This window comes from Erpetoichthys calabaricus, chromosome 5 (assembly GCF_900747795.2).
Source record: "Erpetoichthys calabaricus chromosome 5, fErpCal1.3, whole genome shotgun sequence".
In the NCBI taxonomy this organism is placed as follows: Eukaryota; Metazoa; Chordata; class Cladistia; order Polypteriformes; family Polypteridae; genus Erpetoichthys; species Erpetoichthys calabaricus.
Genome location: NC_041398.2, coordinates 2,959,128 through 2,987,121, shown reverse-complemented (window position 1 = coordinate 2,987,121; position 27,994 = coordinate 2,959,128). Strand labels below are relative to the sequence as shown.

General features: G+C 42.1%; 4 protein-coding genes across 7 annotated transcripts in view; 3 read left to right on the top strand and 1 right to left on the bottom strand.

Annotated features, from left to right (window-relative positions):
• The window catches only part of LOC114652501 (gastrula zinc finger protein XlCGF26.1-like), a 67,712-nt gene extending 61,437 nt beyond the window's left edge, over nucleotides 1-6,275 (bottom strand). For both annotated transcript variants that reach the window (XR_007934968.1, XM_028802866.2), the window contains exons 1-2: nucleotides 6,119-6,275; nucleotides 1,770-2,314 (exon numbers count right to left, since the gene is read on the bottom strand). Coding sequence is in view for 1 of the 2 variants with exons in the window: in XM_028802866.2 (XP_028658699.1) it covers nucleotides 1,770-2,184 (415 nt within the window). In the remaining variant the exon portion in view is untranslated. The remainder of the gene's footprint in view (nucleotides 1-1,769; nucleotides 2,315-6,118) is intronic.
• LOC114652525 (zinc finger protein 501-like) overlaps nucleotides 1-27,994 on the top strand; it is a 312,019-nt gene that overhangs the window by 253,787 nt on the left and 30,238 nt on the right. The gene's annotated exons all lie outside the window — the stretch shown is intronic.
• Nucleotides 1-27,994, top strand: part of LOC114652425 (zinc finger protein 883-like) — a 281,535-nt gene that overhangs the window by 223,303 nt on the left and 30,238 nt on the right. The gene's annotated exons all lie outside the window — the stretch shown is intronic.
• Nucleotides 15,649-27,994, top strand: part of LOC114652531 (zinc finger protein OZF-like) — a 42,584-nt gene continuing 30,238 nt past the window's right edge. The window contains exons 1-2 of one of the 2 annotated variants that reach the window (XM_051927961.1): nucleotides 15,649-15,792; nucleotides 18,516-18,725. In XM_051927961.1, coding sequence (XP_051783921.1) covers nucleotides 18,645-18,725 — 81 coding nt within the window. In that variant the 5' untranslated portion in view covers nucleotides 15,649-15,792; nucleotides 18,516-18,644. Of the gene's footprint in view, nucleotides 15,793-18,329; nucleotides 18,726-27,994 lie in introns of those variants that run through there. The other variant, XM_051927960.1, reaches the window with a different exon arrangement.

Below are 27,994 nucleotides of genomic sequence, written 5' to 3'. Positions count from 1 at the left end.
GAAGTCAACACAAAAGGGACTGGTGTGAAGAACGAGCTGTTCAAAGGCTGAGGCGACCATCAAGCTTAGTCTAGCTCAGTCACCTACTCTCACTCGGCCTCCAATTATGGCAGCACTTAGAAAACTTAACCTTATAATACTGACAGCAAGAACACCAAAGACTTACTGTGATACAAAAAAAGTGGAATTCGTAAGCCTGGACAACCAGCCACTTTCAGTTCTGGAAGATGTCACCTTCGAGATCATTTAGATCCACAATTCCATCTGCCAGTGAGTGTTTGTTGACTGATTTATTTGTATAATTAATTAACCAGGCATTAGATATTTTGACTAAAATCCCTTTTTATTAGCCTTTCAGTGAATGTGTAGGTAGATGGGAGGAAAGGGATGCAGAGTTTTACTGAGCTGGTACATAAATATAAATCGTTATCAAGTGGAGGTCGATTAGTTAGAAATTGTAATCGGCCCTCTTATTGGCTTGTTGGGTAGAATGGTATGAGACTAGTTTTTGAACCTAATAAAATAATACTAATTATGTACAATAAGCATTGAGTGTGAATAGTCACTATACAGTTATGAATTATGTAACAGATATTATTATCATAATGATTTATTTCCTCAAATTAAACAATGGTACAAGGACAAGTATTTCACAGATGGTTGCACATCTCAATCACGTAAACTGCTTAGTGCCGGTGTCTCGACCACACAGACGCACTCGGAGCGACAGACGACAGCCGAGAGATCAAAGTAACTCCTTGCCAACAGAACTGCAGAATGCATGAAGAAATTATTAATAAAGATAAAAACGACATTTGAGTCAGCAGCATCAGAAGTGAATCTTTATCTCTGTGAACCTCAAACCACAAAAGATGCTGGGCCACTGACATTCTGGAGGACCAATAAAAGTTGTCGTCCTACCTGTGTCCTCCTTATACGAGTGGGGACAGCGAGGGTCTGTTCAGTACGGCAGCACACGTCGTGGATGACAGGAAGACCAGACTGTCCTCAGAACATGCAGAGATGTTTATATTCTTAGATAAGAACCTGAAGCATTCACCAAGACTGTCTCGATATCTTCTTGTCGTAGCAGACGGCTACAAATATCTAACTGAACATTTTATTTGATTAGAAATGTGGAGTATAATTAAGACAGGCCTTTTGTTTTGCTCAGCTTGTTTTTGTTCCATTATGTGTGCATTATGGGTAAATGTTCTTTGTGTATGTTGCATGCAATAGCACTTTAATATGGAATGCAAAGTTTATGCATGGCTAAAAATACATTTATTATTCTAAAGAAAAAAAAACGGTATCATTATTATTGATAAACAGATCCTAATGAAATAGAATGGGTGATCAATATCAGCTCTAAAGACTCCGACCAGAGCCTTCCTACCCAATAATGTGTCTGAATTTGGGTTTTCTCTTCTTAATTGTAATGCATGTGACAATATTACATCCTCTAGAAACTATTTTCATTGAACGTAATGCGCTGTTGGCCTAACATATGTAACAGCTTGAGTCTAAGCTTCATGATGTTCAAGTCATGTGCTCAACACTTTAGATTTTTCTTTATTCACCCAAGTTTTTCTAATTTATCATTTATTAGTAACCTATTGTTTGTTATCATGCGCCCGAGCAGCTGGTCTTTATCCAAGTTCAATTAACCGTGTTTTCCACTCTCATTTCAATCTTCTAAAAACATCAAAGTACCCACCATTAGAATTTATAAATGCTCTCTTTCTTTTATATTTAATCACATTACTCACTTATTCCAACACTCCCAGGTGACTCTTGTCCTTCTCTCTCATTTCCCTCGGTGATTGTCTCTTCAGACTCTGATAACTCTGATTTCAGCTCTACAGAATTCTCCTGTGTAGCCAGTTGTCCCGTATTAGTGGACCAGGGCTGTAAACTGGATGGAGATTCTTCACAGGCATCTTGCTTGAAAATATCCTCAGTTTCATGCTTTTGAAAATCAAGGCCAACGTGGAAATCATTCAAATCCTCAGCTTTAATGACAGCAGTCACCCACTTGCACTCCTCCTCCTCTTTAAAAACTGAAATTCTTTCTTCGTGATCCTCTAGCTTCACACACACATCCTCTGGTGTGAGCCACTCACAGTCCTCTTCTTTAATGTCCACCATTCTTTCATGCACACCATCTTCTTTGGCAGAGGCCATGCTCTGTGGGAAACTCTTCTCTCTCTTTAAGTGTCTGTCCTTCTCTTCTCAGATTCTCATCTCACATGGACAGCCCTGAGCTGGAGGCCATTAGACAACTCAGTGTATGACCATGTGAAATGGGAATGCCCTGTGAAAATAAAAGAAGTAGAATTAACTTCATAAAGTCAGTAAAAATAATGAGCACACTTCAGGGTCACAGTGACCTCCATGATGTTTTGGGTCAAAGACACATTTTTCTTGATTTCCTCCTCTGCCTCACAGTTTAAAATTACAAATCAAACAATTCAGATGTGATCAAAGTGCACTGCAGACCTTCATTAAAGGAGATTTGCATACATTTCAGTGCCTCCATGTAGATACGACAACACTTCATCTACACGGCACCATCATGTTTGGACACAGCAATGGCAGGCCAATTTTAAAATTTAGGGCTTCTTGCTATTCAAATTTTAACATTATAATCACTCATAACATGGTCAATTTGGGGATAGCATTGTATTTAAAAAAAAATACAGAGATGGAAAGAGCTTTAAAACGATATGAGAAACATTTCTGTTATAGCTAGGTAGAAAAAGCCAGTCAAAGTCCTAATCCAGCACAGTGTTCAAACTTTACTACCTTAAATCTCCTCATTATTGTTGATCCAAGACACGTGCAATTTCAGTTCCATGGGTCACTCAGATGACCAAATCAGCAGGCCAAGTCTCGTTGAAATCTGTGACGATGAGGTCCATAAGTGTGATGATGTGACACGTGACCTGCATGTGTAGATATAACACGGCTGTCCTGATGATGTGTGAGCTTTTAAGCTGCTGGACACGGCGTGTTTAGATACAAACCAAAGGCAGCTGGCATTAACAGCATGGATGGCACATACTTTTGCTTCAATGGAATTGGCGCTAATGAGAATTTTTGGAGAAACGTCAAGTCTGGTAACAATGGACATTACTGTCACACATGAAACTGCGTATTTCACCAGTCAGAGACAACACAACAGGTGGCATTCGCAAAGCAGCCAGAAGAAGTCACCATTGCTAGGGAATAATCTGTAAAACAAATATGGCAGGAGATCAAAATGCATTATTGTCAGAGCACTGAGCTAAAGACTGAACAAAAATAAATGAACAGGTGATAATAACAGAGGAGACTGGAAAATAGAGAGGACTGTGAAGAATGAAACATGACGTCATTTACAAAGGAATCAAACTCAGACACATTTAGTGTTTTGGTCGAATCTTTAGGATTAGCGGTAATTGACTCTACTGGCACACTCACAGTCTATGGAGAGAAATGCTTAGACAACGACATTAGTCAGCCTGACCAGAATGAAGTCAAAAAGCTGAGGAACTCAAATGTGTCAAGCAGAAGTGCTTTCATATTTGGAGGTGGAAAAGTTGTGCATTCCACCAAACGAGTGAAAATTCCTGCAAAGATTGGAGAGACACGATGTGGCACTGATACAGAAGTGGTGCCAGCTGGAATGCCAATGTTGTTAAGTAAAACGTCCTTAAAAAGGGCAGGGACACTTTTAGATAATGAAAATGACAAAGCAGTGATGTTTAGTCAGCCAGTGACTCTCGAATTAACCAGCTCTGCTCATTACTGTGTGAACATCTCAGATAAAGAAATAAAAACGATGAGCATTGTGAACGTGAGATTCTAAGAGTCTCAGAAAACAGGAGTACAGGAGAGAAGCAACAGGCTTTGTTAAACCTTTACCTCCAATGTGGACCTCCTTCACTGGACCGATTACACAAACTGATTCATTGCTCAGGAAACAAAGAGGCAGAGTGGGCTTCCTTACTTAAATTGTGGAGAATTGTGAGACTCGCCTGAAATATGGCAAACCCAAACTCAGAGCAGCTGTTGGTTTGCCGCTAGCCTATGAATACAATGAAACTGCGGCTATAGACTGACATGAACGTCAAACAGGAGTACGGGGTCTTCACATCATTCATGTGTTTCAGTGCAGGAAGTGTTGTAAAGTCAAAGAGATCATCAGAAATTGTGAAACCATTCATTCATTCTCAGATAAGAGTACATGGAGCTCCTCAGAAACTACTTAGTGATAATGGTGGAGAATCAGAAAGACCGAATACAGAGAGCACTCCAGAGACAGGTTAATTCTGAAAATGATAAATCTGAGACAAAGTAGACGACAAAGGAGAGTGGACTGTGCAGAATGGAAGGGACCTGCAGAGGTCATTGGACAGGATGGAGTTGTGAAATGTGTCAGATGTGGAGGTGCTCTTGGAAGGACCCACCATTCTAGACTACGTAAAGTCAACGGTAAAGGTGACAATCGACATACCACCAGCAGTGAGAGAGATTTATCTAACACTACATCAGATAATGTAGACACTGGAGATGAGAAGGAGACTCTAAACTCTTCAGTTCAAGTAGAAGATGTTGATGTTGAAGTTGAGCAAACTCACAGGTTAAGATGGAGTCATTGTGTTTGTCTAAAAAAGGGGCAAACTGTGAGATATGTGGACGGAGATGGTGGCATACAGATAAAGAATTAGACTGGGCTGACAAAGCAGAAATTGGTATAATTTAGAGTTTACTGATCCTGACAGCATTGTTGACACATCAAGTGCGGATAATCTGCAAATTGAACCAGAAACTAATGAAGTGCAACTATGGGACTTGTGTGTGGAAATCACGGAGATATCAGCTGAGTCAGCAAAGCAGGAAGAGATAAGCAGCTGAGAAAGAAATGGAGCATCTGAGGAGGTGGAAAACCACAAGATGGATATGCCCTTTAAAAAGAGACTTCAGCAGGAATCGTACCTAAAGACCACCTAGTGGCACGAGGGTCTGAGGGGCAAGATAGGAGTGGGCTCAACAGGGATTCACCAACATGGGCATCAGAATCTGCTCATCAAGGTGTCTGAGGCGGCACTGCCACTTTAAACAATGAGGACAGACAGTTGAGCTCCAGCCCATAATAGTCGAGTCACGGCTCTGCTGAGCTCTGCAGCTTTCACATTTTGTACTTTGATGGCTTCATGTGGTCCGACACTAACAGCCCGATTGGCTCGAGTCCTGTTCTTCATTTAACACGGCCATCTCTAGTAAGCTAAAGTATCAAAGTGTACAGAAATACTGAAAGTAGTTGGAAAGGATAAAAGACATTAAATAAAACAATACCGTTTCAAATATCACAAAACTGCACTCGTAATGCCATACCAGCTGTAGATTTTACTGTATCTCTCCAGCAGCACTAGCTTGTGTAATGTTTGTATTCTTTATTTCCCATTAAACAAATTAAAGTCTTCCTGTTACAGTGAAACCGCACGAGCAAGAAATATCAAAAAATTAAATCATTTAAATTATTTCTAATAGGACTCAATATGAGACAAATTGCTGGAAATGAAACTTGAACGCGCCCTGCAAAGTTACATCGTTCGACGCCACTTTAACAGTTTGCGATGACGGCTTTAGAGGAAAAAGGAAAAAACACAAAGAACACGCAGAGCTCGAGAAAAATCAGAAATGAACGACGGGGCCGTGCGGGAGCGAGCGGCTGAACAAGCGCGTGCCCGACAGACAGCACAGTGCGGAGCATGCGCGAAATGAAAAGGAGAAAACCACGGAAAAGTGCAGGAGCGCGAAGAGAGCAGAAGCAATCCCGAGTTAACGCGCTTCCGCCAAGTCAGATGTAGCATTACATTTCACGGGACACCGACCGGAAAATAAATTAACGTGGCACCGGCTAAAAGTGCGCGACCCCCTTCATCCACAGTTACTCGTGAAGGTGCGATTTGCGGTGCTGCGTCCTCCACGTAGCGCTTAATCCCCAACACTTAAAGGCGAACCACTCGGAGTCAGTCACCTCCTCAAAGTTAAAGCCGCTCATCATGTCGCGATCTTCCTCACTGCTGGCATTCCCACCCGTACGCGATCCCCACGTTCGACTTTGTCTCACCTTCCGCACCTTTGCTTTATCTTATGGTCGTGAAGAAGTCGCAGCGCGAGGGTCACATAGGAGGAAACTAGTGATGTGCTGCTCGATACTGTGATACTGACTTGTCAAGCTTTCAAAGCGCCGCTATGATGCTCGTTTGAAATGCACCCATCACGTGATTTTGAGGCACGCTAGCGTCATGACGTCATTGAAATCTGCGCATTCAGTAGCCGATTTGGTCAGCCCCCTCATCAGCTGAACGTCTTCGAGGCCCCGCTGTATCTGTAAGGTGTGCTGACGCGAGTTTAAATCGTAGCTGGCTCTCGCGTATGGTCCCTGTCAAAAGTTAAAAAAAAAAAAAAACTTTTTAAAAGAGTTATGTTAGTACTATATAGTCTGTAAGTTAACAAATACGTTTAGCAGACATTATGGACGAATCACATGGGCCACCTCGTTCCTTGTGTAGAATCTTGTCCAACTTGTATCTGTAAAAAATTAATAAGCATATTTTGAGTATGGCAGCACGTATTATAAAATTCCAGCGTCTCTTCCACCCCATGTCGATCATATCAGAGAGGCTAAGAAACGCTTCACTAAAGCCGACTTGTATCTGTGCACGACACTCCTCAGTAAACGTTTTTACTACTCAGTGATTCCCAGATCTGTAGCTGATTTGTTTATTGATTTCCAAAAAGCAATGTGAGTAAAAGCGTGTGCTGCATAACTAATCACAACTGTCTTTAAAACAGAACTAGTGCAATTGATAGCAATTCAGGGAAAGCCTCGGGATTTCTGCGTTGATAAGACACAAATGTTGAAAAGAAACTGCAAATTCATCCAGAGGTGGACATAAAGATCACTCAAGTACTGACAAGAAAGAGCAGCTGGATAAACACATCTGGAGCCAAACTTTCAAAAAAGCACTTGACTTTGTCAGCAACATCCTTTACTTGTGAATGCTTTTTTCAAAGGGGGGTAAATAAGTAGTCCTCCGAAGTGCAGCACAACAGAGTAAATCATTGATGGAAATTGAATTCTTGACAGACTAAGCTTTTGTCGTTTCTGTTTTCTTAAACCATCTTCAGTCCCACAATCCCCCGCAGTCACTGACACGTTTAACGTTCTCTGCTCCTCACCTGTCGTGTTACCCAAAGCATCAACACGGAGTTTCATTCAAGGCTTTACTGTCCGTCCGGTCACACACATAAAATAAGACACACATGTCCTCTACATACGTGTTCAATAATAATAATAATAATAATAATAATAATAATAATAATAATAAACAGGCAGGAATGAGAAAAGGCTCAAGATTGTAATATTTATTCGAAGAGTCCTCATGACATCAGGGTGAGGAGGTGCCTTGTCTCCCGTTACGTGAGCTCGTCTGCCGCCCCTCACTTACACTGACACGCGTTACACTGGGGGGCAAATGCAATGGAGAATACCGACAATGTACACCTTCAGAAGTGGAATAAATCGACTGTACACTGAAGCATTCCGTTGTCAAACGTAAAATACAAAGGAGAACATTTCAGATAAACGTCGAGTTTTGTTAATTATAAACAATGCAACATACAGTAACTATTATATGTGTTGTTACTCTTTTATTTATTCTCACCAAACGTTACTGGGAAATGAATATGGGTAATATGTTTATAATAATTCTAATTAAAATACACTATCAAAATATATTAATGAACAAACTGAGACACATTATCCTTTTATCACAAAGCGTGTGCGCTGTCATTTAGGACACAATGCATTGTTAACGTCACGCACTCTCTACTGACGCGATGTCACGAAAACAAAGAAACAGCGCAGTCCATGAAACTCACAGCCTCCTTGATTTCTGACCTTATGATTAGTTGTCAATATCATATGTCATTTTAAGAAGATGACAAGTCTGCTATAGTCAGTTCAATAAACGCTCCGTTTAAAAGGTTTGTATATACAGAATATAAAACAGAGTCTCAATAAAGCGGGACTCGTGAGTAGTAACGAATAATATATGACACCGAGAAATTATAATTCATAATAACGGAAACAAGTTAAAACTACGACTTCCTAAAACGGACACTGTAAACGTAGGCATTTCAATAACTAATTTAGGAGGCCTGTGTGTTCATTTCAATATCGATTTAAGAGCTCAGTAAGCCACCTGTTGTACTAAACGGCAGCTCAAACAGCACTTAACAGTAAATAGTCTAACAACTGAATATAAGACAATGAAACGAAGAGGCCGCGCCGCATAAGACAATGAAGGCTCACGCTGTCCATGCGTGTTTGGAAGGCGCTGATTGGCTGTAAAAAATAAATCTTGCCAGTGTGTAAAATAATAACAAAAAATAGCTAACTATGCGCAAAATAATCATTACTTTAATAAAAATGGGTTTTACTCTTTTTATTGATTATTCAATTCTAATTCAATAAAAAATTAAGAATAACGTTAACTTATTCTTTATCTTAAAATGTAAACATTTTTTAAAACTTACTCTAAGTAAAAACCATACTGTGAAGTGAACACATTTAAGTTAAGTTAAATTTAATCACACTGCACTTCCTCTCACATCGATTTCTTGGTATTTACAGCAACGCATTCAGCTGTAACTTTTATTCATAATAAGAGCTTTTTTACTACGAATGTATAAGTATAAACCATATCAATTCCTGTAATAAATAACTAGTATTTCATTTCGTTAGTTACAGACGTAAGCAATTGTTGTTTTCACGAAACATTTCCCTTCATGTAGAAAACATGGCGAGCAAAGTATAGCGTCTTTTTAACAGCCTGCATTTGTTGGTTTGCTTTAAACAGCAAGCACATTTCTCGGAGAGTTACATATGTTCATTCATATATATATATATATATATATATATATATATATATATATATATATATATATATATATATATATATTGGATGACCTGTAAACAAAATAAAAAGGTGCTTGCCCACCCGTCACGGTATTTAATTCGACCTCTTATTTAATTCGTGTTCTGCACAGGTAATGTATTTTCTGGTTAATTTTTAACACTGTGATTTATTCAGCGGGCGGCACGGTGGCGCAGTGGGTAGCGCTGCTGCCTCGCAGTTGGGAGACCTGGGGACCTGGGTTCGCTTCCCGGGTCCTCCCTGCGTGGAGTTTGCATGTTCTCCCCGTGTCTGCGTGGGTTTCCTCCGGGCGCTCCGGTTTCCTCCCACAGTCCAAAGACATGCAGGTTAGGTAGATTGGCGATTCTAAATTGGCCCTAATGTGTGCTTGGTGTGTGGGTGTGTTTGTGTGTGTCCTGCGGTGGGTTGGCACCCTGCCCAGGATTGGTTCCCTGCCTTGTGCCCTGTGTTGGCTGGGATTGGCTCCAGCAGGCCCCGTGACCCTGTGTTCGGATTCAGCGGGTTGGAAAATGGATGGATGGATGGATTTATTCAGCGATGTTTGAGTTCTTACGTCCTATTTTATTTCAGGACTTTCGCTATCGCATACTGAAAAGTAGAGGAAAAGGCGGCCATTCATTTAACGGGATATGTTGGCGTAAATGCAGGACGTGTGAAGAGCGCCATCTGCCGCGGGATTTCACTCACTTCACCCTCTATCCGTTTACTTCTCATTATTGGGACATTACTTGATTGAGAGATTTTTTTTTAAACTGACACAAAAAGTAAGAAAATTTGCATTGGCATTTGAATGTCAGTAATTCAGTAAAAATTATCCTCAGACATTTGATTTAATTTTTAAATGTTTACCTTTGAAAATATAACTCCGTTGTTGTGACTATCTGGGTAGGAGCAGGGAACGTTAAACGTGTCAGTGACTGCGGGGGATTGTGCGCCTGAAGATGGTTTAAGAAAACAGAAACGACAAAATCTTAGTCTGTCAAGAATTCTATTTCCATCAATGATTTACTCTGTTGTGCTGTACTTCGGAAGTCTACTTATTTACCGCCCTTTGAAAAGATGCATTCACAAGGAAAGGATGTTGCTGACAAAGTCAAGTGGTTTTTAGAAAGTTTGGTTCCAGATGTGCTTATCCAGCTGCTCCTTCTTGTCAGTACTTGAGTGATCTTTATGTCCACCTCTGGATCAATTCGCAAAGTTTCTTTTCATCATTTTTGTCTCATTAACGCAGAAATCCTGAGGCTTTCCCTAAATTGCAGAAGACGCTGTCGATTGCACTGATTCTGTTTTAAAGACAGTTGTGATTAGTTATACAGAGCTCGCTTTTACTCACATTGCTTTTTGGAAATCAATAATACAAATCAGGTACAGATCTGGGAATCACTGAATAGTAAAAACATTTAATGAGGAGTGTCATGCACAGATACAAGTCGGCTTTGCTGAAACGTTTCTTAGCCTCTCTGATATGATCGACATGGGATGACGCTGGATTGTTATAATACGTGCTGCCTTACGCAAAATATGCTTATTAATTTGTTACAGATTGGTGGACAAGGCTACACAACAAGAAACGAGGTGCCCCATGTGAATCGTTCATAATGTCTCCTAAAAGTATTTCTAAACTTACAGACAAGTATAGCTCTTTTTAAAAAGTCCTTTTTTCAACTTTGGGCAGTGACCATATGAGAGCCCCAACTAGGATTTAAAGTCGCATCAGCACACCTTACAGATGCAGCAGGGCCAACTGCTTTTACGCTTTGACGTACATAAATGTAATATATGATTGACTGAACTCGAAAATGATTTGTCACACTCATCTTACTCCGGTCTGCAGCAATATCTACTTGGAGCCGTTCAGCAGATGAGAGGCTGACCAAACCGGCTGCTGACTGCGCAGACCGTAGACATATATAGATAGACGCCACACTTACTGTGTTGCCCAGTCGACACGATACATCAGCGCATCCGCCATATTGCAAGTTGCAAAAGTGCCATTTAAACTAATACAGGTAGATGTGGAAACCGGGTTTTCTGATGAAAAAACAATGTTTAAAACAGTATCGTTTACATACAATGGATGTTGGCGAATCGTTTAAATGCATTTATGTATATCCATTTATACATTAATAATGGTAATTATTAAATAATTCCTCCCATATAAGTAACATTTCTCTGACTGCCTTCTTCCATCTCTGAAATATTTCTAGACTTCGTCCTGTTCTTACCCAACACAGTACTGAAGTATTGGTTAATGTCCGAGTCACCTCACGTATAGATTATTGTAATGCTATTCTATCTGGCATCCCACACAACTTCTTCAAAATTCTGCTGCCAGGATAATAACCTGCTGTTCTAAATCCACTGCACATATTACATCGATTCTCTCTCAACTTCACTGGCTCCCTGTTCACTACCGATTACAATACTAAATATCGCTCTTAACATTTTAAGCTCTCCACAACCTCACTGATCTCCTCCAGACTTACACTCCTCTCACTCACTCAGATCCTCATCCTCAGCTCGACTTTCTGTACCGCACATCAGACTCAGTGCTATGGGAGCTCGAGCGTCTCTCATTGTGCTCCTCAACTCGGGAATTCTCTTCCCTCTCATATTTGTCAGCTCGATTCAATAACACATTTTAAAGCTGCCCTCAAAAGTTATCTTTTCAGACTGGCATACCAATTGTGAATTTTGCACTGTTACTGCCAGTTATCTTTGTTTGTCTTTCTTTTAACAGTAAAATGATCCACTCAAAGACAAAACTAAATAATTTTATTGTATACAAATTGGCTTAATAATTTCTGAAAACATTTCACTCATTCTTTTCTCTCTCTCTCTCTCACACACACACACAATGTGGTTACTTAAATATATACAGGATAGGATCTAAAATCCTTGACACAGAACTGTCTTCTGTGTGTTGCCACTCTGTAATTTGAGAGTATTCAGTCTGGCAATATGGTGCAGCTTTAGTTTATGGAAGACAGACACAACTAAAGACATGAGCATAAAATGATGGTTGTCAATTTCAAACTGTGTTTCCTCGATGTGCTCCTTGAGAAAAAAGCACATCATCTGAACCAATCTCAGCCCAAACAAACTGATTGATCAAAGATACACTGACAGCTTGCCCTAATGTCGACTGTTTAGGTTTAGGGTTATGTTTATTTGTCATATATAGTGTGATAGTTGTCCGGACACCACCAGTCGGAGACCACGTCTTTATAAAACACGCACGTTTATTAAACATTAAATAATTCTCACACTCCACAAAGCACTAAGCAATAATCACCCTTCACTATTTCAGTCCTTTGCCGCCTCTACTCCTCCAGGGAGCATTGTCCTTCTCCCACTCCCGACTCTGGCTCAATGACTGTAAGGAGTCGGCCCCTTTTATCCCTGCCCAGATGTGCTTCAGGTGGCTGATGATTTCCATCTTGCAGCACTTCCTGGTGTGGTGGAATTGCTGCCCTTTGACCCAGAAACACTCCGGGAGTCTCTGGCCAATCCCTCCGCCATCTTGCAGAGTGTGGCGGAAGTAACAACATCCGGGTCCCACGAGGTGTAAAGTCCGACAGTTCTGTATCCTTTCCCGTGGTCCTCTCATGCTCCATGGTGATTGTGCCCTCGTGGCCCGGAAGTTATTCTTGCCACCTTCTGGTCCTTTCTGGCGTCCCGGCCAGGTAATAATCCTGGCCACCTGTGACAATAGGTTAACACAGGGTCAACATACAATGAAATGTGTATGACGAGAAAAACAAGTCACTCAGCCTAGATCCAATAAAGCTAAAAAATAATTTAAAAAAAAATTACAAGTTAAAAATAGACAAGCCATATAAAATAAAATGTGTACGTTTTAAAAGAAGTTATAGAGCAATAGGAGTTGAATGAGCAGCAAGTACAAATGACAGTTATTGCACAGATAATGTTTTATAAGTACAGATGCATATTCCATAAAGTGCAGATGCATGTTCCAGTCAGTATTCAGAGTGTGAGCAGGTACAGTGTGTGAGTGAGTAGTGTAATGTAGATGTAATGTAATGTAGATGTAATGTAAGTGTATGTAAGTGTTCGGGTGTTGCTGTTGAGAAGTCGAGTGGCCCGGTGGTAAAAACTGTTCTTAAGTCTTGTAGTCCGAGCAGCCAGACTCCTGTATCGTCTGCCAGACGGTAACAAGGAGAACAGCTGGCGTGCTGGATGGCTGTGGTCCTTTATGATGCTGTTTGTCTTACGCAAGCACCGATGGAGGTAAATGTCTTCAATGGCAGGGAGACTCTTGCCCGTGATGTGCTCTGCTGCCTTCACCACTCTCTGTAGTGGTTTCCGGCTGCTGGCAGAGCAGCTCCCATACCAGACGGTAATGCAGCCCGTCAGCAGACTCTCGACCACACTCCTGTAAAAGTTTGAGGTGATGTTGGCATTCATGCCAAACTTCCTCAGCCTCCTCAGGAAGTAGAGCCGCTGGCGAGGTTTCTTAACCACAGTGTCTATGTGAAGGGTCCACGAGAGATCCTTGGTGATGTTTACTCTGAGGAACTTGAAGCTGTTAACCATTTCAACTTCTACGCCGCTGATGTAGATGGCCTGGTGATCTCTGCCTTGTTGTTTCTGATAGTCCACGATCATCTCCTTGGTTTTACTGACGTTAAGAGACAAGTTGTTATCTAGGCACCAATTACTCAATGCCAGCACCTCCTCTCTGTAGGCCGCCTCATCGTTGTCAGTGATAAGGCCTATGATGGTTGTGTCGTCTGCAAACTTGATGATGGTGTTTGTGCCGTGTTTTGCAAAAAAGTCATGGGTGAACAAGGAAGACAAGAGGGGGCTAAGCACACAGCCCTGCGGCGCTCCTGTGTTTAAAATGAGTGATGAGGATGTGTGTTTGCCGACTCTCACCACCTGGGGCCTGTTTGTGAGGAAAGAGAAAATCCATCTGCAGATGGTTGTCCCCAACCCAAGGTCGTCAAGCTTCAGGACGAGTTTTGAGGGGATGATGGTGTTGAATGCCGAGCTGTAATCTATGAACAGCATTCTTACTTATGTATTCCCTCTTTCCAGGTGGGTGAGGGCAGTGTTTATTGTTAGCGCAATGGCATCCTCTGTCGATTTGTTTGCTCTGTAAGCAAATTGGAGAGGATCCAGCATGTCGGGGAGGGAGGAGCAGATGTAACCTTTGACCAGTTGCTCGAAGCACTTCATAATGACCGATGTCAGTGCAACCGGGCAATAGTCATTCAGACAGGAGACCACCGGTTTCTTTGGGACAGGAATGATGGTGGATGCCTTGAAGGAAGTGGGGACCACTGACTGCCTCAGGGAGAGATTGAAGATGTTGGTGAACACACCTGCTAGCTGGTCAGCACATGCCCTGAAGGCACGGCCTGAGATGCTATCTGGTCCTGGAGCTTTGCAAGGATTGACCTTTTTGAAGGACCTTCTCACATCAGACGTTTCAAGGATCAGAGTGACAGACTCACTGCCCCCTTGAGGATATAGCACCTGTTCTTTGTTGGCTGCATCAAAACGAGCATAGAAAGTGTTGAGCTCATCTGCAAGACATGCAGTGGGCTGAACACTGACTGCGTTTTTCTTTTTATAGTCAGTGATGCAGCACAGTCCATTCCACAGGTGCTTGGTGTCAGAACTGTGGTAGCTTGACTCCACTTTGTCCCTGTAGTCCCGTTTGGCCTTCTTGATGGACCTCCGGAGGTCGTATCTGGCTGCTTTGTATGCATCAGAGTCCCCTGAGCCAAAGGCAGAGATCTGCACCTTGAGCTTAGCCCGAATCTCCCTATTTACCCAGGGTTTCTGGTTAGGATATATGCAAATGGTGGTTTTAGTGACAACATCGTCAATGCACATGCTGATATATCCTGTAACAGAGTTTGTGAATTCATTGATGTTGCCATCAGCCGCATCCTCAAACATCTGCCAATCAGTTGTTTCAAAGCAGTCCTGTAAGACCCCCTCAGCTTCACTGTTGGATAACACGCTCAGCTTCTTTGACCACATTGACTGGACCCTCAGAAGGAATCATCAAACCTCCTTGGTTTTTTAAAGTGAGCGAGTGGTAGCTTTGATCATATGATTCCGGTACAGTATCTGTTACCAAACTAGCATGGCACACATCACAGGAGAGCTTTCTCAAAATCCCATCTAAGGTCTACCTCCCACAGCTTCCTGAGGTTGATTTCTTTGGGAAACCTTCAAAGTTTGAGAAATGTTAGCAGCTAACAACAATCTACATAGTTAGTGAATAGTAAATACGTTTAGCCAAGATGTTGTTTGGAGGCTCACTTGAATACATAAATGCATAGCTTTGCTAGCTTAGCCTGGCGTAGCCAAAGTTAAGATTATAAAACGGGATTTTCTAATGGCCAAATGTAACCAAAACAATTGTTCAGCCTTACCTATGAAATGTAATCCCCCGGGATCTGGTTTGGAGCGTACAGCGGTTTGTACAATCCCAAGCAGCACATGCGTGAGCCATCTTTATTCATAACTTCACTCCACAGCAATGCCACTCGCAATATGGCGGCGATGTTGACGTACGATGCTGCTGGTCATGCGGCATCTAGTAATTGTATGTCTATGGCGAAGATATCAATGACGTCATGACGCTAGCGTGCCTCAAAATCACGTGACTGGCGCATTTCAAGCACTCCTCAGAGAGGCGCTTCGAAAGTTCGACACGGTGTAGACAAGTTAGTATCGAGCAGCTATCACTCCTTTGGTCCTATGAGACCCTCGTGCTCAGACTTTTTCACGGTCACAAGATCAAACAAAGGTGCAGAAGGTGAGACAAAGTCGAACGTGGGGATCGCTTACGGGTTGGAATGTGAGCAGTGAGGATGACCGCGACATGCAAGGCGTCTTTAAATTTAAGGAGGTGCCTGACGCCGCATGGTTCGTGCAGAATGCGGAACAGCAAATCGCACCTTCACGAGTTTATTGTGGATGATGGGGGTCGCGCACTTTTTTGCTACTGCTACGTTACTTTATTTTCCGGTCGGTGTCCCGTGAAATGTAATGCTACATCTGATTTGGCGGAGGCGCGTTAACTCGGGATTTCTTCTGCTCTCTTCGCGCGCGTGCACTTTTTCGTGGTTTTCTCCTTTTGATTTCGCGCATGCTCCGAACTGTGCTGGCCGTCGGGCACGCGCTTGTTCAGCCACTCGCTCTCGCACGGCCCCGTCGTTCATTTCTGATTTTTCTCGAGCTCTACGTGTTCTTTGTGTTTTTTCCTCTTTCCTCTAAAGTCGTCATCGGCAAACTTTGTTAAAGTGGCGTCGAAATGTAACTTTACAGGGCGCGTTCAGGTTTCATTTCCAGCAGTTTTTCTCATACTGAGACCTATTAGAAATAATTTCAATTTTTTGGTATTTTCTTATCAGGAAAGATGCTCGTGCGGTTTCACTGTAACGGGGAGACTTTGATTTGTTTATTGGGAAATAAAACATACAAACATTACACAAGCTGGTGCTGCTGCAGGGATACAGTAAAATCTACAGCTGACATGACATTACGAGTACATTTTTGTGATATTTGAGCCGGTATTGTTTTATTTAATGTCTTTTATTCTTTCCAACTACTCTCAGTGTTTCTGTACACTTTTACTCTTTTGTTTACTAGAGATGGCCATGTTAAATGAAGAACAGGAATCAAGCCAATCGGGGCTGTTTGTTTCGGACCGCATGAAGCCATCAAAGTAAAAAATGTGAAAGCTGCAGAGCTCAGCAGAGCCGCGACTCGACTATTATGGGCTGGAGCTCAACTGTCTGTCCTCATTGTTTAAAGTGTCAGTGCCGCCTCAGAGACCTTGGTGAGCAGATTCTGATGCCCATGTTGGCGAATCCCTGTTGAGCCCACTCCTGTCTTGCCCCTCAGACCCTCGTGCCACTTGGTGGTCTTTAGGTACGATTCCTGCTGAAGTCTCTTTTTAAAGGGCATATCCATCTTGTGGTTTTCCACCTCCTCAGATACTCCATTTCTTTCCCAGCTGCTTATCTCTTCCTGCTTTCCCGACTCCGCTGATATCTCCGTGATTTCCACACACAAGTTCCATAGTTGCAGTTCATTAGTTTCTGGTTAAACTTGCAGATTATCCACACTTGATGTGTGAACAGACCCTTCTGTGTCACCAATGCTGTCAGGATCAGTAAACTCTAAATTATACCAAGTTCTGCTTTGCCAGCCCAATCTAATTCTTTATCTGTATGCCACTATCGCTGTCCACATATCTCACAGTTTGCCCCTTTTTTAGACAAACACAATGACTCCGTCTTAACCTGTGAGTTTGCTCAACTTCAACATCGACATCTTCTACTGGGACTGAAGAGTTTAGAGTCTCCTTTTCATCTCCAGTGTCTTCACTATCTGATGTAGTGTTAGATAAATCTCTCTCTTCATCTCTCTCACTGTTGGTGGTATGTCCATTGTCACCTTTACCGTTGACTTTACGTACTCTAGAATGGTGGGCCCTTCCAAGAGCACCTCCACGTCTGACACATTTCACAACTCCATCCTGTCCAATGACATCTGCAGGTCCCTTCCATTCTGCACAGTCCACTCTTTTGTCGTCCACTTTGTCTCAGATTTATCATTTTCAGAATTCACCTGTCTCTGGAGTGCTCTCCGTATTCGGTCTGAACATTCAGCTTCAGTAAATGCTCTTCTTGGAGTGTGCAGCGCTGGAATATGTGCTCCACTGACACACTCCTAGTGGTGCCTTCTAGGGCGGGTGGTCTGTCCATGAGAACACAAGGAAGATTTGGATTTCGGCCAAACACCGGCTGATATGAGCTGTACCCATAAATATTGTGCATGGTATTCTTTACCATCAGTGCCCAGTGGTGCTAATCTGGCACTAACCAGTCCCATCCAGTATTCTTTATCACTTTCTGTATAATTTCTGTGAGTGTCTGATTGTGTCTCTCAGGTAGTCCAATACCCCACGGACTGTATGCAGCAGTGGTCTTTGTTTCAATGTTAAAATTCTCTGCCATCTCTCTGATTCCCCACCATTATCACTAAGTAGTTTCTGAGGAGCGCCATGTACTCTTATCTGAGAACGAATGAATGAATTGTGTCACAATTCCTGATGGTCTCTTTGTCTTTACAGCACTTCCTGCAGTGAAACATGTGAATGTGTCAATGATGTGAAGACCCCGTACTCCTGTTTGACGTTCATGTCAGTCTATAGCCAACAAAACCCTAAATATGATGGCTTTAATAGACCTGCCATTGCTGTGTCCAGACATGATGGTGCCGTGTAGATAAAGTGTACTCATATCTACATGGTGGCACTGAAATGTATCCAAATCTCCCTTAATGAAGGTCTGCAGTGCACTTCGATCACATCTGAATTGTTTGATTTGTAATTTTAAACTGTGAGGCAGAGGAGGAAATCAAGAGAAATGTGTCTTTGAACCAAACCTCATGGAGGGCACTGTGACCCTGAAGTGTGCTCATTATTTTTACTGACTTTATGAAGTTAATTCTACACTTTTATTTTCACAGGGCTTTCCCATTTCACTTGGTCATACACTGAGGTGTCTAATGGTCTCCACCTCAGGGCTGTCTATGTGAGAAGTGAATCTGAGAGGAGAAGGGCAGACACTTAAGAGAGAGAAGAGTTTCCCACAGAGCATGGCCTCTGCCAAAGAAGATGGTGTGGATGAAAGAATGGTGGACATTAAAGAAGAGGACTGTGAGTGGCTCACACCAGAGGTTGTGTGTGTGAAGCTGGAGGATCACGAAGAAAGAATTTCAGTTTTTAAAGAGGAGGAGGAGTGCAAGGAGGTGACTGCTGTCATTAAAGCTGAGGATTTGAATGATTTCTCCGTTGGTCTTGAACTTCAAAAGCATGAAACGGAGGATATTTTCAAACAAGATGCCTGTGAAGAATCTCCATCCTGTTTACAGCCCTGGTCCGCTAATACGGGACAACTGGCTACACAGGAGAATTCTGCAGAGCTGGAACTAGAGTTATCAGAGTCTGAAGAGAAAATCACTGAGGGAAATGGGAGAGAAGGAGAAGAATCACCTGGGAGTGTTGGAATAAGTGAGTAATGCGATTAAATATAAAAGAAAGAGAGCGTTTATAAATTCTAATGGTGGGTGCTATGATGATTTTAGAAGATTGAAATGAGAGTGGAAAACACAGTTAATTGAATTTGGATAAAGACCAGCTGCTCAGGTGCATGATAACAAACAATAGGTTACCTATCCATCCATTATCCAACCCGCTGCATCCCAACTACAGGGCCATGGGGGTCCGCTGAAGCCAATCCCAGCCAACACAGGGTGCAAGGCAGGAAACAAACCCCGGGCAGGGCGCCAGCCCACCACAGGGCGCACACACACACTCACCAAGCACACACTGGGGACAGTTTAGGATCGCCAATGTACCTAACCTGCATGTCTTTGGACTGTGGGAGGAAACCCGAGTACCCAGAGGAAACCCACGCAGGCACGGGGAGAACATGCAAACTCCACGCAGGGAGGACCCGGGAAGTGAACCTGTGTCTTCTAACTGCGAGGCAGCAGTGCTTCCCACTGCGCCACCGTGCTACCCTATGCTACCTAATAAATAATAAATTAGAAAAATTTGGGTGAATACGGAAAAATCTAAATTGTTGAGCGCATGACTTGAACATCATGAAGCTTTGACTGAAGCTGTGACGTATGTTAGGCCAACAGCGCATTACGTACAATGAAAATATTAAAAGTCATATTTTGTTAAAGACATGCATATTTCTTAAATTGTGCGGCAGTTAAGGCAGAAATGTCCACAAAAAGAAATAAATAAGAATAAAATCCTCACCCCTGTGCACTAACTAAGAGTGAATTTGCTCAAGCCCGTGCCCACCTAATATGTGCCTCATCTTTCTAATGGTAATCTCGTGCACTGGGACGTTAACAGTGACAAGAGGACAGTCTTCTGAGGACAGTCTGGTTCTCCTGTCATCCATGACGTGTGCTGCCGTACTGAACAGACACTCGGTGTCCCCACTCATATAAGGAGGACACAGGTAGGACGACGACTTTTATTGGTCTTCCAGAAAGCCAGTGGCCCAGCATCTCTTGTGGTATAAGGTTCACAGAGATAAGGATTCACCTCCGATGCTGCTGACTCAAATATAATTTTTATCTTTATTGACAATTGAAGATGTGAGTTCCAAAATCTACTTATTACACCTTTTGGTAAAATTTAGTGAACACGTTATTGTGACTTTTCATGCAGTTGGTCATGCGCTGAAAATATGTTTGAGCTTCAAAACCTGCTACTTGCAACAGTGTAGCGCTATAGTTTTAGGGATTTAGTTTCAAAATCTGCTTACGGACCGAAATATTCCTATTTATCTCCAAAATTTATCTTTTGTACTTAGCTGATTTTGGAACTGAGCTCTTCAATTTCTTCATGCATTCCGCAGTTCTGTTGGTGGGGAGTTTCTTTGGATCTCTCAGCTTTTGTCTGTCACTCTGAGTGTGTCTGTGTGGTCGAGACACCAACACTAAGACGTTTATGTATTTGAGATTTGCAATCATCTGTGAAATAAATGTCCTTGTACCATTGTTTAATTTGGGTGAAAAAAATCATGATGATAATATTTGTTACAGAATTCGTTATGACTATTCACATAATGCTTATTAGTAATAGTGGTGGCTCTGAGGCTAGGGATCTGCTCTGGCAATCTGAAGGCTGCTGGTTCGAATCCCATAAATGCCAAAAGGGACTCTGCTCTGTTGGGCCCTTGAGCAAGGCCCTTAACCTGCAATTGCTGAGCGCTTTGAGTAGTGAGAAAAGTGCTATGTAAATGCAAAGAATTATTATTATTTTATTTAGGTCAAAAACACTAGGTTCGTACCATTCTACCCAACAGGCCAATAAGAGGGCTAATTACAATTCTAACTAATCGACGTCCACTTGATAACGATTTATATTTATGTTCCTCGGTAAAACTCTGCATCCCTTTCCTCCCATCTACCTACACATTCACTAAAAGCCTAATCAAAGAGATTTTATTCAAAATAGCTAATGCCTGTTTAATTATATAAATAAGTCAGTCAACAAACACTCACTGGGAGATGGAATCGTGGATCTAAATGATCTAGAAGGTGACGTCTTCCAGAACTGAAAGTGGCTGGTTGTCCAGGCTTACAAATTGCACTGTTTTTGCTGTCACAGTAAGTCTTTGGTGTTGCTGTCAGTATTATAAGGTTGAGTTTTCTAAGTGCTGCCATTATTGGAGGCCGAGTGAGAGTAGGTGACTGAGCTAGACTAAGCTTGATGGTCGCCTCAGCCTTTGAACAGCTCGTTCTTCACACCAGTCCCTTTTGTGTTGACTTCTCAGATGCTGAATAAGGTTTGTATTGTTGAAAATGTTAGCAGAGAATCCTCCATCACTGACTTCTTTTTGCATAAATATTACAAACCGCAAATTTGTTATCTATTGTTGGAAGGCAATAAAACTGTTAGACTGGCGAGGACGTGTTTCTGTATTTTGGTAATGTTGGAACTTTATCTCGCATGCTTTTTATCATTCAAGATCAGATGTTAAGATCAGCTAATTTACTGATCATCGGTCAAGTCATTTGGAGTGAAAATTGGATGATTTTGATTTGTGATCGATTGATCAGATCAGGCCTGTCTTTCACATGTGAGAGAAAGGTGGAGAATTTGAACAGACAGCAGCAGAACATGTAAAGACCACATATGGAGTGGCCAGACCATAAATGGCACCTCAGTGTGAGGAAGGAACTTCAACGAATGTGCCACCACTTTACTTGTACTGTTTTATTTATTTTAAAAGGCGGGTAGTGGTTAGAAATTTGGACATCAAACCCTGAAGTTGTAGGTTCAAATTCAGCTTTTTACACCATGTGACCTCGAGCAAGTCACATGGCCTGCCTGTGCTCCAGTTGAAAAAACAAGAGAAATGTAACCAATTGTGTCTCAAATGTTGTGAGTCACCTTGGATAAAGGTGTCAGGGACAAAACAATAGTTAAAATGTCTGTGTTCTTTCAGATTTACAGAAGAATAGAAGCTTCTGTCCACCTTCACTTGGTCAGCCCTCTCCTCAATACAAACAGAAAGGTATGAAGAAATCAGCAAGAGGATCAGAGAACCTGACAGCCTTTTTGCAGTGCAGTTCTGTCCCTGCTACTGGAGTAACACAGAGAGATGCCATCAAAGCTGATCAACAGCAAGTGGAGAAAGAAATCCAAATTCATACTGGAAAAAAATGTTTGGAATGCGGCAAACACTTCACAAACAAAAGTGATCTTAATAAGCATATGAAGATTCACACTGGAGAAAAAATATATTGTTGTCATGAATGTGGTAAGTCGTTCTCATATATAAGCTATCTTCAGAGGCACCAAAGAATCCACACAGGAGAAAAACCTCATTGCTGTTCAGAGTGTGGTATGTCGTTCTCACATCTATGCAATCTTCAGACGCACAGAAGAATCCACACAGGAGAAAAACCTTATTGCTGTTCAGAGTGTGGTAAGTCATTCTCAACTAGTAGCTCTCTTCAGACGCACAGAAGAATCCACACAGGAGAAAAACCTCATTTCTGTTCAGAGTGTGGTAAGTCGTTCTCAACGAGTAGCTATCTTCAGATGCACAGAAGAATCCATAAAGGAGAAAAACCTCATTGCTGTCCAGAGTGTGGTAAGTCGTTCTCCAGTAGAAGCAATCTTCAGACGCACAGAAGAAACCACACACAAGAAAAACCTTATTGTTGTCCAAATTGTGGCAAACAATTTTCTGACAAACTCACTTTTCAAAGGCACACAGAAATTGATACTGGAGAGAAGCCATGTTGCTGTCCTCAATGTGGAAAAAGGTTTTTCAACCGTAATTGTTTTCGAGTACACACACAAACTCACACTGAAGAGAAAATGCAGTATGTCTGTTTTGAATGTGGCAAATGTTATGCAAACAAGAGAAGTCTTCATAGACATGCCAAAATCCATACTGGAGAATAATATTTTTGCTGTTCTGAATGGGGAAACGATTCTTAGACTTAAGCACACTTCAGTCCGACATCTGAACTCACACTTGTGAGAAACCTTATTGTTGTCCTGAATGTGATAAGCAGTTCTCACAACAAAGCACCCTACAGAGTCACATCAGACTTCTCACAGGAGAGAAACCTCACTGTTGCTTGGAACAATTCTAACGCCTCAATTCTCTGTATAATCATAGGAGAAGTTATATTGGAGAGAAGTCTTACAGTTGTACTGAATGTGGAATGTGATTCTCCTATAATAGTTCTCTTCACTTTCATAAAATAATTCATTCTGGTAAGAAACAATGCTGTTTTGACTGTGGCGAGCTTTTCTGAGATAGCAGGACTCTTAAAGATCACATGAGAATTCACTCTGGAGAGAAACCTTATTGCTGTCCAGAATGTGGCAAATGATTCTCACGTCAAAGCGCACTTAGGTGCCACAGAAGGATCCACAGTGGAGAGAAGCAGTACACCTGTTCTGAATGTGGTAAAGGATTCTCTTCCAGAAGAAGTTTTCAGAGACACACGCAAAGTCATATTGGAGTAAATCCTGTCCCAGAAATGACAAATGATCTTTCCATTGGCTCCTCAATGAAAACAATTGAAGAAAAAATCTTATGAATGCTTTAAAGGACTCCAGTTGAAAGTAGCTAATAAGTTATAAAAATAGTGGAGATAACACTGAAAGTGTGAAACAGTTCCTAGATTTAAGGTCACCTCAGAGCCACATATGAATTCATACTGTAATGAGCACACTGGACTACAACACATTTCACAAACAGCAAGAATCTTCTTCAACAACTTATAGGTGCAAGAATAAACCTCATTGTTGTCCTAAATGTGGTGAATGCTTTTCAGACAGCAGTGGGCTTCATATTCATAAATGACTGGCCTACTTGTGGTAAGCCTCTTAGCTGTTCTGAATGTTGAAAGTGGTCCTCCTGTATCGCCCGTCATCAGCAATACATAAGATTTCATGAAGGAATCAGAAACGGTACTGCCAGTACGTCAGCCATACAGGGACTAAACACAACTGAAAAAGTTCAATGTAATAATAAAAATTGGAGAAGTCAAATCAAGTCCACAGTGCAGTGCCAACTACCAGGAGGTGCCACTGACAACAAGGGGAATATTTTTGTGTCGGAGCTTTGGAGATGGGGCCTTATCTGAGTAGCAATGAACTTGTACCATCTCTGGGATGTCATCTGATGGCTGACACCTGGGCTGAGTGCAGACAGCTGTTCTTAACCCTGATAATGGAGAAGTCATTTAGTGACGTCAGCTGACGGCCAATGCTGTCCAATCAGATACTGGGGAGGGACAGTCGAGGAGGACAGGAGACTAAAAAGAGAGCCGTCACATGACAGACCAATGTAGAGGGGCTTTATAAGACTTTTACACTAATTCAGGTTATCATTTATAAATGATAAGAGTCTTTACAAACCAAACACATTCATCGGCTGTGTGTCAAGGGTGAGTTCAAAAGTGGGAATTTAAGAAGATCGAAATACAAACAAAATGAAACATTCAGGGTTCAAAGAGAAATGTTTAAGACCTGAAGATGACAGCATGCTAGGGTTAGCATAGGGGTGTGGTATAGCGGGTCCACAACTCTCTCTGCAAAGGCCATTTTAAATAAATAATCACCGTGCTCGCGGCTTAGCGAGGGGGCATGGTAGTTGTGGCTAAAGCGGGTCTCGGGCCGATCTGCGGTGTGGGCGTTTCTCCCCTAAGTGCACAGGTGACAGACTGCCCACATCCGTGATTGTTCCTGAGACTGCTAATGTGCTGCAGCTGCTACTGTATGTCCTCTCTGCATAAATAGAAGCACGAGCCGGCTAGGAGGAGGAAGAAAAAAGTAAAGGAAAGAAAGAGAACGGGAGGTAGCGAGAGAAGACAGGAAGTGGGTGGAGAGAGCCGGTGTGAGGAAAAAGGAGAGCTAGTGAGCAAGAGCAGGCTCGCATGAGAGAAAGCAGGCAGCTGGGAGGAGAGCCCACGAGGGGAGTGTTTGGCCAACACTTACTGGGGCTGAAGGAAGCGGTCACTCGAGCTAAGCGATTAAGTAGCTGGAGTGACCAGTAGAGGCATTGACTTGACCGTAGAAAGGAGCGGGAGTCGAGGAGGCTTTGGGCTGGTTTAGCCCCAGTGTGAGAGTCTTGGCCGCTGGGGAAATAACCCAAGTCTCGGTCTGGTTGGGAGCCCAGCGTAGCCAAGAATCAGAGGGCTACCGGACCTGAGTGAAGGGCAGCTGTTCCTGCAGGTAGGCGACTCTCCTGTTGAGCAGCCCAGATGGGAGTAGCAGGGGAGCCGCCTTGGTAACAGAAGACACCGGGCTTTTTGTGTAACTGGTTTAAAGGATTGCTTCCTGTGATATTTTACCTTGTGGTTTTTAGAAGATTTTTCTTTTGTTTTTAACCTCCACTTTTCACTTGCTTTTAATGGATTATTTATTTATTTGAACTTTGAAGGCACTGCACTATTTATTTGGGCTCATTGTTTTGTTTTATTGATTTTGAAATAAAAGTACTTTTGCACATTTTCATCATCCCCTTGCTGTGTTGTTGCCTCACTGTCTAGCTCACCGGTAACATTACCGACGGTGTTGGATTCAAGGGCTCCCGAACAGTGGATGGGAGCATGGAGCAGAACCCGCATCGTCACAAGGGGACCACAGTTGTGAAGAATATCAATTAATGTATCGAAGGTGTGAGGGACAGTTGTACATTACTGTGCTGACTGTACACTTGCTGGCCTAATTCTTCGATTAGAAAGAACCGCAGCTACACCAGAGAGTAGATAGCTTGTTTCAAGTACTTTAATAGGTTTGTGTACGTGTGTGTGTGTGGTATCTAAACAAAATTTAAATGAATACAATAAGTGCACAAATACATATGCACATAACTAATTAAATGTCAAAGTTACACAGTATTCAGGAAGAGCAATGTTAAACATCACTCAGCTTTACGTATTGTTTAATCCAACCAGTAGGTGGCACTATTAACCAGAATAAAAGGTACAGTGTAACACCCAAGACGGCTTTCGTTTACAAAAAAAAACCTTTACGTTTAATACGGCAAGAATCAACACGTTTTAACGTCGTGGAGCGAAGTAAAGTACAGTAATCCCTCGCTACTTCGCGGTTCACTTTTCGCGGATTCACGACTTTGCGGATTTTATATGTAAGCATATCTAAATATATAACGCAGATTTTTCGCTGCTTCGCGGTTTTCTGCGGACAATGGGTCTTTTTACTTCTGGTACATGCTTCCTCAGTTGGTTTGCTCAATTGATTTCATACAAGAGATGCTATTGGCGGATGGCTGAGAAACTACCCAATCAGAGCACGCAGTTAAGTTCCTGTGTTCTGCTGATTGGCTCAGCGACGGAGTGCTGCATTAACCAGGAAGTCTCACTCATTCAGCATTAACGTGCTCCTGCTTCAGGGGCCGTGTCCAAGCGCCAACAGAAGATGCAAATGATTGCAGAAAAGGTAAAAGTTTTGGATATGTTGAAGAAGGGAACAGCTACACCGCTGCAGGACACCATTACAGCATCAATGAGTCCACGATTCTTTTTATTTAAAAAGGAGGAAAAGCATATAAGATCTACAGCCGCAGTGTCCTTTAACCAGGGTGCAAAACGAGTTGCAAGTGGACGTGATAAGGCAGTAGTCTGGATGGAATCTGCTTTAGGAATCTTTGCAACAAGCTGCTATGTGTACTTCGCTATACAGTAAGTGTAAACTTCATATTGCTTAGCAGTTGTCCCTGTTATTAATAGAGTAAAGGGTGGGTTGTAAACAATACAGGGAGGGTTTAAAAACATCCAAATACACGTTAAATAATTAAATAAATATGGTGTCCCTACTTCGCGGAAATTCAGTTATCGCGGTCGGCCTTGGAACCTATCTCCCGCGATAAGTGAGGGATTACTGTACGGCGCATCTCTCCCCAAAGGTCAACAGCGCACAGACTTAACAAAATGTTCATTCGCAAACAGCAAATATAGCCATAATAGCGCTTTGGTATACTTGCACTGACCGTCAATGCAAGTTGCAACTTTAACTAAGATATTAAGTTACAGTGAATGCTGCAAAAAAGGAAATGACTTACTTTGTCAGTAACGCACAACACAGTTACAAAAAGGTAACAGCAAACTGCAACTTGGAAAAACGCAAACAAGCAGGTAGAGACTGTGAGCGCGTTACAATTCAGGAACAAAACGCTGTGCATGCGCAGTAGTCTTGAGGGACGTGTCTTACCGAGGTTCAGCATAAAGCAGGGAGTTTTGTACAATCCTGCTATCACCGCTTCTCTTTATCTATCTATCTATCTATTTATCTATCTATATATATATATATATATATATATATCTGACTTGGGTATTGTACCGATACGTTTAAGAACAGATTGTGGCACAGAGAATGGTGTAATGGCCGCTATGCAATGTACTTTAAGAGCTCAACATACTGATCTTTTTTCTGGTGCTAGAAGTCACAATTATAGAACATCTGTTGCAAATCAGAGGATCGAATCCTAGTGGGCACATTTTAGAAAACAAAGGTATTGTATAGATTAACAATTTTAAATATGGTTACATTTTTGAAATTCCTTGTTAGAATTGTGATTTTTTTTTTTTACATCTTTAATACATAGACGCGTTTAACCACACTGTGAAAGTTTCATTCTCATCCCTTTATATACATTTTCACAACATTCTAAAACCCACCAATGCAATTGGGTTGGGGGCTGCAGGGCCTAATTTACTTCAAGTGTATTATTTTTTTCAAGGAACTACACACCAAGTGAGAACATTCACACTGGTAGGAATCCAGCTGTTGTTCAAACCTTGAATGTTGGAATCAGTGAGGGAATCGTGTCAACCCCTCCGCTCCCCTCCGAAAATAGCGAATCAGATTTACATTCTGAAGGTGTGTTCATGGCTGTCAAGACATGCTCCTGTCTGTATGAACC